Source organism: Alexandromys fortis, unplaced genomic scaffold (assembly GCF_014885135.2).
Source record: "Alexandromys fortis isolate MF-2015 unplaced genomic scaffold, M_Fortis_MF-2015_v1.1 scaffold_15, whole genome shotgun sequence".
Taxonomy (NCBI): domain Eukaryota; kingdom Metazoa; phylum Chordata; class Mammalia; order Rodentia; family Cricetidae; genus Alexandromys; species Alexandromys fortis.
Genome location: NW_026067911.1, coordinates 3,658,221 through 3,675,562, shown reverse-complemented (window position 1 = coordinate 3,675,562; position 17,342 = coordinate 3,658,221). Strand labels below are relative to the sequence as shown.

Here is a 17,342-nt window from a genome sequence, read left to right as displayed (position 1 = left end):
GTCTGCATTCCAACCAGCATCCACCATAAGCCGCAGCTTTCTGTACGTCCCTGGCATCAAGGGCTGCGAGCGAGCACACAACACCACAGGCAGAAGCAGACAGGCCTTCACACTCCTCCTGATGTGTTTTCAGTTCCAGAGTACTCATTTGGGTCTTCTTTGGTAGTTTCTAGTTTCTTATTGTAGTCTAGTTCCTGTCCTTGGAATGCTTGTGTTTGTGCGAAGACCTTAACAGCTGCAACAGTGTTCCACTTCAGCTGTTTGCGTTGTTTTACCTTAACAAGCAGTTCATTACGTTTCGGGAAACATATTTTCAAAGTTTTTAATAAATATTTTAATTGAATATATACATATTAATTGAATACATACACACACACAGATATATATATATGGATGGTGGGGTATGTGCACAGGTATGTAGCACTGATAGAAGCCAGAAAAGGGTGTCAGGTCCCTTGAAGCTTGAGTTACAGGTTATCGTGAGCCATCCTATACTCAAGTCCTAGGAACCAAACTCGGGTCTTCTACAAGGGCAGTAGATCACTTAACCACTGAGCCATCTCCATCTCCCCAACCTCTTCAAAGTTTTTTTTTTTTTATAAAAATCTCCTTCAGCCTAAGTGGATGTCGTTTTCTTCCAGTGTTTCCACTCTCTGCCAGGTGCTTGTGGACGCCAGTTCTTCAACACTACTCCCTTGAAATTGCTTAAACTGAGGTAGTCAAACCTGGAACTACAGTTGGAGTATCACTCCCGGAAGCATCCATTCAGAGCACCACAGAGAAGAGAGATAATTTGTGGCCACAGTGCTTCTGAGCCCTCAAAACCACCATAGAAGCACAGAGGCTCTCGGGCCCCAGCCACAGTTGGCAGATTCGTGGGACAGGCACTGCACACTACCACTGGGCATCCCTAACTTAGCTCTTTATCCTCTGCATGGGCAGGCTCTGGTTTTAGTCAGTAATACAGTTCTGAGAAAACAGCCATCTCCATGTTGGAAGACTTTCTGACCATTTCTATTCAGCATGAGGGGTATTCCAGATACCTCTGGCAAAGGAGATAAAAATACCCTCAGCATCAGAGAGGAAGGAGGGGCTGAAAAGTCGGGGTTCAAGGTCGTGACCTGAGTCCTTGGGAGCTCACAGACTCTGGACCAACAACTCGGGAGCCTGCATGGGACTGACCTAGGCCCTCTGCATGTGTGTGACAGTTGTGTAGCTTGGTCTGTTCCTGGGGCTCCTAACAGTGGGATCAGGACCTCTCCCTGGCACTTGAACTGGTTTTGGGAACCAATTCTCCATGTTAGATTTCCTCACCCAGCGTTTATGCAGGGGAAAGAGCTTGGACCTACCTCAACTTGATGTTCCATGCTTTGCTGATGTCCATGGGAGGCCTGCCTCTTTCTGAATGAGGAGGAGGAGCAGATGTGGGGTGGGGAGGGGGTTGAAGGGAGTTTGGGTTGGGGAACAGGAAGGGTGGAGGGAGGTAAAATTGTGATTAGAATGCAAAATAAATGAAAAAATAATTAATAATTTTAAAAGAAAAAAATACCCTAAATGTCAACCTCACCTTCCTTCTACTTCCTCCAACCTCACAAGAATAACAGGAATCCCCAAATACTGAGAAATAGCCATGCACCTGTTGAGATTCTAGCTACTACCTACCGTGTTAGAACTGAGACAGCAGGGGACAAGAGGGATCAGCTTAACCGTCTGCATCTTTGTGAAAAAACATTCAAAATATCTGATTATACCTTTTCAGTTTCTCCCTTTAGTCTTTAATCCCAAGTCACAGCCTTTTGACAACAGGCAAGCTCAAGCCGCCAGTCCGGAGAAGCCTGCACGCTCTCTCGAGGCGCTCTCAGTTGACTGTCAGCCTCTGGGAGCTGTGAGTGGCCTGGCCTCCCTCAGCCACTGGCCACGAGGCTGTCAGTAGAATGACAAACAGCGGTTGAGTGATAATTCAGCATGGTTTGGGACTTTTCCTTCCCTCGGCCTCCGGAATGTCACTAGAACCATAAACAGCATCTGAATATTAATTCACCGTGGCTGCTGCTTTCCATCCCAGACCTGATCTCCTTCGGGAGTTAAACTTTCCGCTAAACACCAGCGACTCTCAACACATACTCACTGGAAGGTGAATTTAAGATGAAGTTTGTAGTGAAATAAAAGATTATATCCATTTTGATGCATGCTGATAAAGACATATAATAGGTATGATAAATACAAACATGTATGGTATTTATACATAACTTTCACAAGGGAGATGATTACTTCCAATGGGGCAGTCCATTGATTAGCCATATTCTCAACTCCAAATTCAGCTTGACTCCTCATTCTGTTACCCATAAGCACGATGGATCTCCTAATTTCAGAGACTAATATATCTAGATCAGAGCTGCTCAGCTTGGGTGCTCTGGATATTGTGATCATGACACAGAGACCTTCCCTTTACTGCCAGATGCTTGGTGGTGTCCCCACCTTTTTCCCACCATGTGACTAGCATTCTCCCTGATCAAACTGTGACAATTAGATATGGTTGCAGACAGTGGCTGGCTGACTGCTTATGTTTTGCCTAGCTTCAAATTTTCAGTCCGTCAGATCTTTGGGGTGTCTTCAGCAGAGCCCTGACAGGTCACAGAAACCAGAGAAGATAAATCTGAAGCAGCAAATGGAAAATGGTGTTAACCAAGTGCTCACCATGTAGAACATGCCCACTACTGTAATAACATGTCCAAAACATTATCTTGCTTACTCCTGCTCCTAAAATAATCACAGTCAGATTGTATCAAGAACTCACAATGTACCAGGCACTGCAGAACGCTGATATTTTACATAAACTGGCTCGTTTAGCTGCAGCATCAGTTCCCTGCATACCACACCATCATCATTCTCACTTTAGAACACTGAGGCTCAGAAAAGGAATATCCCTGAAGTCCAGCATTCCCCAAGTGGCTAAGTCTGCATTAAAATCGAAAACCCTTTACTTTATCTTGCTATCTCCTGAAGAAGAAACACCCAACACATGCTCTTGAGAGAGCACAGAGGACGAATTCAGAATACTGTGGCTCAGTCAGTCAAGTGCTTACTGCACAAGCATGGGGACCTGACTTTGATACCCAGAACTTCTATAAGTAGCAGGATATGGTGTCCCGCATCTGTAATCCCAGCATTGGGGAGGAAAAGGTGGAGTTCACAGGCCAGCCAGCCTACTTTGTAAGTTCTAGGCCAGTGAGGGACCATATCTCAAAAATAAAGTAGACGGCTCCCAAAGAATAACATCTGGGGTCATCTTGTCTCCACACCATATATTTGTGTAGTTGGGCTTTCTTTGGGCCCTCAGCTCCCAAATAATGATACAGAGACTTTTTATTAGTTATAAAAGCTTGGCCTAAGCTTAAACTTGTTCCCAACTAGCTCTTAAAACTTAAATCAACCCATTTTTATTAATCCACATTCTTCCATGTGGCTGGTCATGTCTCCTCCATACTGTATGTCAGATTTACTCCATATCTTATTGGTGAATCCCCACCTCTTTGATTCTTCCCCCAAGTTCCTCTCTCTCCCTGGAAGTCCCGCTTATCCTCTTCTGCTTAGCTATTGGTCATTTTTCCTGTTTGTCCAGCACTGGCTCTGCTACAGCCACCAATGTTATTTTTAACTATGTTCTATGTTCTAACAATAAAGACTCAGGAGTCAGATGTTGGGGTAAAAGTCTGATAGTTCAGAGAGTCTGAGAAGCAATGAGCTGATCTTCCTTTTTGGCCAGAGACCAAAAGAGAGCATCTCTCCAGCTATCCCAAGTCAAAAGGACCGTGAAGTTCCAGGTCCCTACCTACTCCTTCCTGTGCATCTCTCTATCCATATTCCTAGCTCCTCCACCCTCTCCATGGTTAATTCCAGGCAGCTAGTTGCTGGCTATGCCCCTGATCCAAGGTTGATTTTATCAACCAAGTCTAGGGACTTCACAGTGTGATCAAATATCCCACAAAGTATTTGCGTACACATGATGCTGTAAATTGACAAAGTTTAGGCAGTTCACAGAAAAGCTGAATTCTGGAACATCTGTGCTCATCTCTGTTCATGAATCAAGAAAGACTATAAGAAGATTGCACAGACCTTAATGCCTCTGAGTAGCAAGAAAGAAAAAACGGGAAGAAGGAAGCTCTTCCTCCCTACCCCCACCATCCCATCCCACCCCCTGCACCACAAAAAAAAAAAAAAAAAAAAAAAAAAAACAAGTCAGCAACAGGGGTCCAGGTCAGATTATCTGACTCACTCTCAGTCAAATCAGCATTCTGCGAGGCTCTGTGGTATGAGTTTCTCTGGGTATTGACCCATCCCAAGGTCCTAGATGCCTCTCTCTCTCTCTCTAGTGTCTTTAAAGTTTATTTTCGATTTGTGGTGATTGATGGTGACACCAGCAGGATCTAGAATCACCCTAGAGACAAGCCTCTGGACATCCCTATGAGGGACTGTCTAGATTAAATTAGACTCTAGGCATGTCTGTAGGGAAGTTTCCAGATTAGGAACCCTGAGATGAGAAGGCCTGCCTTTTGTGGACGGCACCATCCCATGGGCTAAAGTCTTGGACTAATTAAAAAGGTGGCAGCAAGCTCTGAACACAGACATCCCTCATTTTCTGCTTCCTGGCTGTGGATGCAACGCCATCAGCTGCCATTTTCCCTGCTGGAATAGACTGTTCCCTCAGACTGCGAGCCACAATCAACCCTTTCCTCCTTAGAATGCTTTTGTTGAGAGCTTGACCATATCAACAGGAACAGTAATGAATACACTGCTTCACGCTGGGCAGAAATGATGCAATGTGTAAGCTCTTGGCAAGAATGACCAAAGTGAACCTCTCTGGAAAGAGGCAAAATGGTGGAGGAGACGGTCATACTCAGCAAAGCCTGCCTTGTTCTCAAACACTTCCAACGGTCCTGCTTGGCAAGTCCAAAGTCAGCTGAAAGCCCTGACAGAACACATGTAAACTTCATGCGGGAGGACCTGTCATTCAATGAGGAGGAGGGCTCTCAGAAGAGGAAAGAAAAGGAGGTCCCGGTTTATGCTTTCAACACCTCTGTCCCTCACAAGTGTGTAGAACTCACAAGTCCCAAATAGCACAAGGCTTCCTGACTTCAAAACCAAGAACATTATGTTCACATGAGTGATTTTGTTTGTTTAACTCAGAACACATGGACTAAGGTAGCCTGGGAGCTGATGAGCTTTTTAGACCAAGATTCCGACGTGCCTCTGTGATGGTCCATCTTTTCAGAAAGGCTTTAGACACTCTCCTCTTCCCTCTCACCAACCCACCCTTGTTGTATTCTCTTTCTAACATCTGTCCTGCATTGTTCATGTTTTTGACATCTGTATATTGCCACCTGCTATATTGGCCCCATATTTATTGGACTCACTGAGTATTTGGATTTCACTAAACATCTAACCTCTTCTTGAAATACAATAGCTCCTGTCTTATAAAATAGCAAATAAAACACAAGACTTCCTTGAAATCCCAAGGAACCGATGGTGCCTCCCCATCACTGCAAAAGAAAAAGTCGAGGCAGACAGTGAGGTTATTCAGCCAGATCCTGGCCCCATCTTTCATCTTGAGGATGACGGTCTGTCTCTCTGCTTCGCATGTGCCTACTGAAGCATATCTAGAAACACGACAGGTAGGGTTTTTTTTTTAACTTCCTGTCTGTCGTGAGAATGAAAATAACTCTGATGACATAGAAGGTCTTGGAAGTGAGGCAAAAGGAAGGAAACTTCAGTTGTGTTCCAAAGAACTGGAGAGAAGGTGTGACTGCTGGGTCTTCATTGACCACATAAGGGAAGAAGCAACCAGGAGATGCTAAAGATCACCTTTCCACAACAAGGTGAAGAAGGTTATGCCATGGATGTCCTCTGTGATTTTCATTACTAATGAGAAGTTTCTGCCATTCAGAAATCAGAGGGACTAGGGAAAGAAGCCAGTTTTATTTTTCTTAAATATTTATTTATTTATTTATTTATTTATTTATTATGTATACAATATTCTGTCTGTATGTCTGCCGACCAGAAGAGGGCACCAGACGTCACTACAGATGGTTGTGAGCCACCATGTGGTTGCTGGGAATTGAACTCAGGACCTTTGGAAGAGCAGACAATGCTCTTAACCACTGAGCCATCTCTCCAGCCCCCAGAAGCCAGTTTTATTAACAAAACTCCAGGTTAAGCAGAGACTGTTATGGGCTGGTGAGATGGCTCAGTGGTTAAAAGGACTGACTGCTCTTCCAGAGGTCCTGAGTTCAACTCCCAGCACCAATATAGTAGCTTGAGTTCCAGTGTCCCCTCCTGCTGTGTAGCTGAACTTGCAGACAAAAGATTAAAAAGTGAATCTTAAGAAAAGGGGTTAGGGTGGGGAGAAGAGACTGTTAAACCAACTCTTAATGATTTATCCATAGATGAGTCCATATCTCAAATCTCATCAGTGTTTGTCCCCAAATGAGATATTTTTGTCACATCCTCTCCTTTGCAGAAGAGAAAGTGAAATGGTTGTAAGAGCCAGAGGTGGTAGGTGACTCCAGGAAAACTCCTTCCTGGATACAACAGGACAGCTGCACATTTGAGCTCACAGCACTCGAGACAACATGCATGAGACCTGGGAAAGCTCAAACCAGGCAAAATCCCAACATGGGGTCAGGCAGTAGGTCACAAAGTTCCCATCCCCTGGGGGAACTACGAGATTGACAACTGCTGAGATAGGGAGAGTTAGTTCCCTTTAAGGGTGTGGCTCTGGCCAGCTGACCATCCAAGAGTATAGACCTGGCACTAATTGGACTTTGCTTTTGTTGAATGAGGGTGTTGTTGAAAACTCCATGCACTTCAGATGCAAAAGACCCTGAGCAAGAATTTACCTGAAAGCTTCCTGGTACCGGAAAGCACCAGGCAACCTTCCAAAGGAGAGAAATAATCAACAATTCTGCCCAACTATGAGCCGCAACAATGACCAGCAAGGCTTGATCACCCTAAGAGTGCATTAGTGGCGCACAGGCCTGGGTGATAACCAGAAGCTCTCTAAAGGGATGCAAGATCCACACAGCAAGGAGGAAACTAGTGAAAACATGGAGCATCATCAATAGCAGGACTCTAAACATTTGTCCTTAAAGCCACAGACAAGTGTAGCCCTCATCCCTCATCACGGAAACTTCACTAAGCAACAGATTGAGACCATTACAGAAAACCACAACCAATCATAACGAAGAGTTGTGGACCCCAGTCCCAATAGATACGTCTACCAAACAATTCCTACACCCAAGGCTCAGAAGATGGGGCAGGAAGATTGTAGGAGTCAGAGGATCAGGGAGTCTGGTTTGAGATTGTGCCTCCTAGGAATATCAAAATCTGCATCCATGAAGTCCCACCAACACAGCTGTCCAAAGATGAGCTGACCAAGGACAGCAACATACATGCTAACATAGATGGTGAAAGACTATGGGGCCTCAACCTTAAATAAAGAACTACAGGCAGTTAAGGGATGCTGAGAGCGGGAGAAAGAGTCTCCCCCAGGGAAGAGCACACGGCTATCCAACACCATATGCTCAGTCCTGAAAACATGCATGCAAGTAACATTACACAGATGGTGCAGGTTCTATTTAGGAATATAAATGTACATACATATATGCATATAACAATAACTAATGAAAAACGATGTCATACATTTGAAAGAGACCAAGGAGGGGAAATGTTGTAATTATATTATAATCTCAAAAAATAAAAGGAAGTAATTTAAAAGATGAGGAGCCAGTTAGATGTGTATTGAATAGGGAACGGATCTGGGAGGATTTGGAGAATGGGAGTAAATACTCTAAAAATATAATGCATAAAAATCTGAAAAAATATGAAATATTAATAAAATTTAAAAAGTAAGAGACAACCAAGGTTGGGGAGACAGCTCAGTCAGGAAAGGGCTTGCCATGCAAGCACAAGGACCTGAGTTCAGATTCCCCAAGACACATAAATGTGGTGCACCTGTATTGACAGTGCTAGGAAGGCTGAGACAGGAGAATCCTGGGGACTTGCTAGCCAGTGAGTTCCATCAGTGAGTTCCAGGTTCCTTGAGAGACCCTGGCACCAAAAAAATTGTAGGAAACGATTAGAAAGACATACAACATCAATTTTTGGCCTCCACATACAAGGATATGCACATGTGCACACAAACCAATATATACACAAATAGATGTACATGTACACACCCACACACACACACAAAGTAGGTTCCTCAGTTCTCTGCTGACTGACAATCTGGAAAATTAATGCATCCTCCTGGTAACAGTATTTACATACTTTGATCACTAACATTCTGTTATATATCATTCACAGTCTAAAAGTTAAATCTTTCCAATCCCATCCATACCCACTAAATAAAATAATTGCCTAAAAAGGATGAGATCTTGGGCTGGAGAGATGGCTCAGAGGTTAAGAGCACTGACTGCTCTTCCAGAGGTCCTGAGTTCAATTCCCAGCAACCACATGGTGGCTCACAACCATCTGTAATGATACCTGGTGCCCTCTTCTGGCCTGCAGGTGTACCTGCAGGCAGAACGCTGTATACATAATTAATAAAATAAATCTTTAAAAAAAAAAAAGGATGAGATCTTTATTCTCATGATCATGTTATAATTTCTAAATTAAGTGTAGACTGTATAGTAGTTAGATATAATTTGTTGAACCGTGTTCCGTGTATTCTAGATCACTCACATAAAATGACCCCGCAAATACACGACGAAGGCAGGTGATAATTAAGTCATGGTTCCTTGTTCTACCCACTTCTGTAGCAAGCATCTGGGTACAGCACGATAGCTAAATCTTTGCTTCGAACGGGACTAAAGCTGGAGCGCCAGAAGTAAACACCCACACCCTGAGGTGGAATCCAGTTCACTGCACATCTCCAAAGGCCACAAGGCGGGCTGACCCTGTCAGAACCCCACAGCTGTTCCGCCCTCTTTAGAACTTCTGTAACTTAGTATGTGGTACTCGATTAAAGCCTTCAGAAGAGCATGTGGGAAAATGTGATATTCTAGTAGGAAAATGTGCTAATAAAAATTTATGGAGGCCTTATGCATATTCATCATCTAATTCTGAAAGATAGCTGCCGGGAAGTCTCGATTAACCTCATTACGGAGATGAAATTGGTTCTGAGGGCCACGTGCCTATAGCCACCGGACCACATGAGCTCAAGTCAGGAACTTGTTATACGACCTCATCCATTCCTTATCACAAGGGATCTGTCGACAAGAAAAAGAAATGAACAGTTGACACATGGTAGAGTTTTCATGGGCAGAAACAGAAAGGAGCAGATAACCACATCAGGTGGGCTCAGAGCACCCCAGACTCTGCCCACTAGCATCTGCGCGTTGCCCCCGTGTGTGACCCTGGCACAGAATTCCTGAAGGTGGGCATGTGCGGAGTGCAGTCAGAACATACCCACACCTCTCAGGCCCTGTCAGCTTTAAACTGGAATAAGAAGCTCCTGTATTACAACTTTGCCAGATGGTCTCAGACCTACTTTATATCTTGTTTTGTTTGGAAGAATCTTACCTAGTGACAGAATTATTGTCATTTGCCTGACAGATGTTTCTTTAAAAAAAAAAAAGTTGAATTGATTCACCATAGCAGAAGAAAATAAAGAAAAGCTCCATTTTTTAATGGCATGCCATATTTTATTTTACTTCCATGTAAACACAAAAACATACCAAGACCCGATACCTTTATGATACAGATTGGCTCTGCCTGCATCCGGCCATAGAAGGCTTATCTGTGTTCACTTTACTTTGTTGTTAAAATTGTTTGCTTCAAGAAACATCTCCTAAAACTCTTGAAGCCCTGATCTGCATGAACAGCTCTGTGATGAACAGAGAGTCCCATGAGCGCCTGAAAGGTACCATCCCGCTGGCCAAGCCCTTAGCCCGTGAAACCCCTGGCCCATTGTCACCCCGGATTATCACTTTCTCTGGAGATACTCCCAGCCTTCTTCCCCACCCCAGCCCCAGGCTGAGTCCAGCACTCTCCTGGGTTCACGCGTGTCCGTGAATGGGCACTGACTCACAGCTGGTCGCGTTTTAAAGTGTGTTGACTCCATCTCTGCCACAGGAGCATCATACTAAGCATGGTGTGAGGTGTGCTCATCCTTTTCATGCCGTTGGGACACGGCGCTGTCATCTACAGCGCTCGTGCTTGAGAGCCAGGCAATCGCGTTACCAAAATAAAATAAAATCATGTGTACTTGCACTTGCTCGTGCACACGCTCAGGGTTCTGAATCAGGATATAAGGCACTGGGCTGCATTCAGAGCTCATCCCCGGCCCCGTGCCAAAGCACTGACAGCATGCTCATCTTCCATTCTTAACTAATCAGAGAAACTTCTGCTATTTAGAAACCTCAAAAACCCCATGGTTACAGCTACACAAGTTCCTGGTGCTGCTGATAAGTCAGAGAAAAAAAACTGTTCCAGAGAAACAAGGCTGCACTAGCTGAAACTTAACTTGTTTGTAATTTTCTCCCTGAGATTTATAGATGGAAATCTCTCCCAGATTCCAGAGTCCCACTCCAAATCTCATACCAATGCGTACGTACTACCCACAAGCTGCCTCGTATGACGGTGTGAAAAGAAAAAAGAGGGAGAGAGGTAGAAGGGACAGAACACAAGAGATCTCTGGGAGATGAGCCAATCAAAACAGCGTTGGGTCCTCAGGTCAGAGAGTGCACTCTGTTGCCGTCCTGCTTGCTGTTCCCTGGCTGCCAGGAAGGTGCTCACTTGGCAAGGGGAGGCCCTCCCTTTCCTCACAGGCCTCTGCTCAGCCTCTCTGAAATCTCCAAGATCCACCAAAGCTGTAGCTGGCTTTTGTTTGTTTGTTTTGACTTGCTTTGGGGTTTTTGTTTTGCTTTTTTATAATAGTAACAAGATGCCCAAGGTAGCTTGGTTGAATATCATGTAGTCAAAACAAATATATTTTCATAAATTACTCGTCTATACTGGCATTGTGTTAATGACATTTCCTTTTGTTGTGACAAAATTCCTGACAAAAGTGACCTAAGGAAGGATGGACCTGCAGCCTGGGGTCACAGTGTGGGTCACAGTTAGGGAAGGCACCGTCTGTTGTGGGCAGAGGGAGTAAGGGGCTCATCACATTGAAGCCACAGTCAGGAAGCAGAGAGAACTGGAGAGTTGCGCTCAGCTCCCATTTTTTTCATTCAGTCTGGCACCCCAGCCAAGGGACACATGCCACTACCTTCCATGTTACTGCCTCCTGAGGTAGACCTTTCTGGAAACACTGCCACAGACATTCCCACAAGTGTGTTTCCATGGTGACCCTATATCCAGTCAAGTTGACAATTAAGATTAACCATCATGGTACACTATATTATATTATACACTATCTTATAGTATATGGGCAGACAAAACTCAGGAAGATTTTCCCTCTGAGCCCCTGGATAAGTGTGTTTAAGAGGAGGGAATTAAGACCCACCACTCTTAGCGATAGCAAAAAGTACTACTTACTTTTTCTACATATGTGATGTGAGATTGTTATATCAAACAAACAATTCATAATCAGATTTTAATCAACAGCTAAGTAATTTATAGATGAGTTACTAAGGCAAACATTATCTAGGAATCCCGAAACATCGCTTTCTTCAGTATGTGCCCTCTCTGGTCTTGGGAGACCTTAGTTTAAATATATATAAGTGAACCACCGTGATTGTCTCGCAGATAAAGCTAGGTTGACTGCTATCCGCCTGGCTCTCTTGGTGACTCTCCACCTTGCTCTTCACAGTGCTCCTATATCCCTAAGTGTGGAAACAACTTTGAAGAGTCTATGTCCCTGGTGAGTGTCGTCATGGAGAACTTCAGGAGACACCAACACTTCCCCTGCTATTCTGACCCGGAAGGAAACCAGAAGAGTGTCATCCTGACCAAACTCTACAGCTCCAATGTGCTGTTCCATTCTCTTTTCTGGCCCACGTGTATGATGGCTGGGGGCGTGGCAATTGTTGCCATGGTGAAACTCACTCAGTACCTCTCCTTGCTCTGTGAGAGGATCCAACGGATCAATAGATAAAAGAAAAATCATGGATAAGATATTTTTCTTTAAAGCTCAAATACTGTTTTCTTTCATTCTTCACCAAAGAACCTTAAGTTTTTAACGTGCAGTCTGTTATGGGTTCCTTACTGTATTATTATTCTAAGTAGAGCAATAACGCAGATGCTGTCTTATATGCAAACATGATGTCATTATTATTCAGGAGAATTAACTGTTCTTTGTCAGTCGGTGGTTTCATTATCTTGTTTTGATGCTGGAACTAGTCAGTCCTCTTTCCACCAGAATAGGGCTCAGCTACTCATTGCTAAGTCTTGTGGCAGAATGGAGGCACTGTCCACGTGACAAGGTCTGTGTTCTGAGTTTCCAGACCTCTTGAAGACCAGATTTTTCTTCATTTGTTGTTTACTAAAGCTACAGCCAAAAACGTGGGTTTTTTTTTTCTTATTCTATATCGAGTCCTGTAGCAAGTGAAGGGGTGGTTTCCTGACTAAAGCATGTTAAAAAAATTTTTTTTTTATTTTTACTATAGTGTTGTAATGAAGAGAGGAAGCCAGATTCTTTTCTTTCATTACTTTTTATTCGCTACTTCAGATTTTTAAAATGATCTCCAGCTCTATAATGTCTTCCGAACAGAGCCCTTTTCCATCTATGACCCTGCTACTGTGTGGGAGACAAAGGTGGTGAGTTTGCTCCTGCTGAACTGACTGGGTGTCGGTAGGTATTCCACTGCAATGCAGAAAAGTCTCAGCTGCAAAGATACTTATGTGAAATCTTAACTCCATTTCCTCTGGTCTGTTAGAGGCCAACGTTAACGTGGTAAAGACTGGTGAGTTCGTTGCATTGGGTGAGCCTCTTATGGCAAATTATAGTGTTGTAATATTACTCTGTGGGGATTTATGTTTCAGTGATCGAATGTATAGTCTCCTGAAAACTGTTGCCTGTTGGAGTTTTAAAGCTACGTGTGCAGAATCTTTGTCTCCTCTACATATTTTATTTTTCTATTCACTATTCCCTTTTTGTTGTATATTTTATATGCAGAACAGACATTTTCCTAACACGCGTTTGAACTGAATAACAGAGTTAAAGGAACCCTTTCTCCACACTGATGTTTACTCGGTCTGTTGGCGGGGAGGGGGGGATGAGGGGTTGGTTTTCAATAAAGACATTCCATCCTTTATTTGATATCAGTATCTAAGAAGACAAACAGCTATCTTTCTCATCTATATTTAAGTCCCTTTTGTAACATAGTATTGATGTTTTTTAGGTAATTGCAAAATTTCACAAATCGTTTGTGGGATGGAAGGTGAAAGTAATGTGGGGAGCAGAATGGTGTGATTCATAGTCTGACTTTTCATGAGCAAGTAAACGCCTAGGGTGTACTCAGGACTTCAAACGTGTGATTAAAAATTTTTAAGACCAATTCAATCACAAGATTCAAATACTTCTTGCATTCAAAACAGATACGCCTGTGGCCGTTTGAACAATTCTAATTACTATATTTGAAGACATCTTATTAGACTATAAAGAAAATCCCTTTTTCTGACACCTAACGTAATATGTAATATCATAAACATTTGCAAAACACCGCAGAAAATTACTTATTTCTACTTCTTTCTTTAAAATGTATTTGTCAAGATGGGCGAGGAATCTTCAGGACCGTGGGGCTGAAGTTTGCAACCTTAAATGTTCCCCAGGCTTCCCTTCAAGTGATCCACGGGTGGAACACACATGACAACACATGACGTGTATTATTTTTATCTTCTTTAGATTATTTTCACTAAACAACCTAAGGCCTGGGGCTTTATTTCAAAAGTAAAACACTTGCCTTACCTGCAGGATACTCTAGGTTCAATCCGCAGTACTGAAAAAAAGAAAAAAAAACCCAGTTGTTGGGTTAGATAAGAATGTAGAAAAACAAAACCAAAAAAAAAGCAAAAACAAAAAACACAAACAGCATCAAAAGGTGTTGACTAGGACCTTCATGGATGTCAATCCGGCATCAACACCTGTAAACTACCTTAGCCGCAAACACACCTGGATACTTGCTCTCAGAGTGGAAGACCTAGGAGTAAATACATGTTAGATGTCTTGCACCTGTTACCTATTTGTTCTTCATAACAACTCTATTGGAAGATCATTATGACCTTGGCCTATGGATCTTAAACAACTTCCCACCAAATTTCAGTGATCATGGAAAGTGGTGGAAGATTCGTTGTGCAGTTTTTCCACCGTGGAAGCCATTACAGTGGCTTTGGCCTCTTTTAAATTAACCCTGAGGAGTTCTGAGGTCTTGAAAGGATCATAGGAATGACAAAGCAAGATAATTAAATGGGGAGATTTTGATCAAGAGATGGTGAGGAGGTGGCTCCTGAAGAACTCATTTATCCTCTTGGCTGTAAATGTAGGTGTCTGACCATCAGGTAGATATAGGAGCCCTTGTAACATTAGCATCCTGAGGGCCAGTGAGTTGGCTCAGCAGGTAAAACCACTTGCCAGACAGCCTGAAGACCTGGGTTCAATACCTGGGACCCACAAGCTGGAAGGAAAGAAATCTCCATAAGTTGTTCGCTGAGCTACGCACCTGAACATCGTAGCATACACACATTTGTGCACACACAAAACAAATAAAAGCAAAATAAGACTAGAATTCTATGCTACGTGTGTGTAAAGAAGACCAACACTGGCCTTCGGGGACATTCTGATGCTCAAATAGAATCTTTATGTATTAATCTATGGGTTAAGAGAAGAGCAGCCTCCCTGTGGTGCTCCCAATAACCCACTTATTTCTTTAGGACCCAGGGGCTTGTTTACACTGGCAACAACAGCCCGCAGTCTCCACATTATTCACCAAGAATGAGTTCCCCAAATGTTACAAATGTCTGTGTCCAAATCACTTTCATTATCCAATTGGCACATCCCATCTAAAACTTTATTGATTTCAGATTGCCCGAGATGCAATTGTATTAAACCCCAGAAATGATAAATGTATCAATGACTGCTTGCAAATAGCTATAATAAAAAGATACGGTTCCGAGGAAAGCTACCAGCAAAGTGCCCGCTGACTCTAATGTGTGGGCATCGTAAATTCCTCTATGCAGGCTGGGTGACAGCCAGAGAGTTCCAGCATGCTGTCCTTCTCCCGTCGCTGCAAATGACAGAAGAATACTTACACATGACATTCGGAAAACAAACGTTGCTTTCACACTATTGTGCTATAAACAGCTCGCTGCCTTCCTGTGGGTAAAGCGTGTTGACTGTAATTGTTACGTTGGCATTAACAGAGGGAAAAGTGAGATGAGCAAGTGACTGAAGTGAGTTTAGACAATAACTTTAACACAAACACAGCTACAATGCTCACTTCCTCACACACACACAAAAAAAAATGGACTAAACAGTGTTCAAGAAGGTTGGCTAACTCCCACTATCCTGGTAAGAAAGAAAGCATGATTAATAGTTGAAGGCTGTTCCTCTTCTTAAACTCCTGGGTTTTTAATTTTATATTTATTTATTTTTATTTTACACATTTGGGTGTTTTTCCTGCCCTCGGAGGTAAGAGGAAGGAGTCAGATCCCCCCTGTGACTGGATTACCGTTGGTGGTGAGCTACCATGTGGGTGCTGAGGATTGAACCTGGGTCCTCTGGAAGAGCAGCCAGTGCTCTTAAATGCTGAGCCTTCTCTCCAGTCTCCCTTCCTTCCTCAATTCCTTTCCCCATCTCCTCTTGTGTAGGAAGTTGGCCAGAACACTCTCACAATTCTGCCATAACCCTTCCAACACGCATACCATATGGAACATTGACTTGAAGGGCCTTGCTTCCAGATTCTTTTGAAAAGGTGTCATTGTGGCAACAGAGTACCAGGCACCCACATGGTGCACATACACACACACACACACACACACACACACACACACACATATATATATATATATAAAACCATATACACAAAAATAAAAATAAACAAATCTTTAAAGCAAATTCAATTTTACCAAAACTCAAGCTAATGCATGACTCCCTTCCTAGCATCCTTGATGAGAGCCATCTGATGATGAGGATGGCCACTGTATTGACTGCTACATTGAAATCCTTGAGGTGGTTTCTGGTACACCATCATCACTGTATCTTCCCAGGAACTCCTCTGCCATATCCCATGGCTGCAAACCTGGAGTCATGGAGATCCTGCAGGTATTGTTGCACAGGACCAGTACTTTCACAAGCTCCAGCAGATCCTAGATGGGGTATATGCTAGCTAGGGTGGGCCAACCCAAAGCTCAGATGTGGGCCTGGATGGTAGCTGAGCTGGTCAGGGGGCAGAGTCAGCTCCTCTACTCCCATGCCCTCAGGGTCAGGTCATTCTGGTGAGGTGATAGGTAAGGTCATCTCTCCTGAGTGCTGGGGCCAGCTCTCCCATGAGGGTCTGAGCCAGCTTTCTTGCTTAATATCCAGACAGGGAAGGCCAGCTTTCTCCGGGCCAGCAAAGGGTGCAGCCATCTCAGCGTGGCCCTCCGATTTTATCTCTCATAGTTCCTAAGGACCCCTGAGGTGACATGGTCCATAGATATCAACACAGACCCCAGTTGTAGCTGGACCATCAACCCAGACATGGCCCTCTGCAGCAGCTTGGCTCTGGGTGGAAGCCCTGACACTCAGGTTGGGGTGTTTATGGCAGCAGCTTTTACCCTACACATCATTTAAATCTTCAGGCTGTGGCCTCAACGCTGGGCTTCTGTGTGACCTTTGGTGGCAATATAGGACTCAGACTTCAGCACAGACACCAGATGCAGTTGTTGTTGTTATTGTTTTAAGCAAATCTAGTGTTTGCTTTTATGTGCATTGGTATTTTGCATGGGTGTTGGGTCCCTTGGAACTGAAGTTAAAGACAGTTGTGAGTTGCCTTGTCGCTGCTAGGAATTGAACCCTGGTCTTCTGGAAGAGCAGTCGGTGTTCTTAAGTACTGAGCCATCTCTCCGGGCTCTGGTCCCCTTGATTTTCACCTGTCCTAGTTCAGCATCCTCCTGTCAGTCACCAGACCTCAGCCCTTCCTTCCCGACTGCTGCGCTGCCAGAATGAGCTCCTCTTAGTGAGCCAACACCACAGGCCTTCACTGTGCCCTCCGGGAGCATGGCAAAAGCCTCATCCTGCAGTCATTAACAGTGTGTGTCACTAACCAAAAACAGCAGCTGTGACAGCTGACATCCGGTTGTCCTGAGAAGTCAGGGAGTTCAAACAGAGGATGCAAGACGTGTGTAAAATATGTCCATCCCTT

At 43.8% G+C, this 17,342-nt stretch overlaps 1 protein-coding gene across 1 annotated transcript in view; it reads left to right on the top strand.

The window, feature by feature from the left end:
* Window positions 1-12,097, top strand: part of Kcnmb2 (potassium calcium-activated channel subfamily M regulatory beta subunit 2) — a 32,687-nt gene extending 20,590 nt beyond the window's left edge. The window contains exon 4 of the mRNA XM_050138494.1: window positions 11,813-12,097. Coding sequence (XP_049994451.1) covers window positions 11,813-12,097 — 285 coding nt within the window. The remainder of the gene's footprint in view (window positions 1-11,812) is intronic.
* The last annotated feature ends 5,245 nt before the right edge of the window (window positions 12,098-17,342 follow it).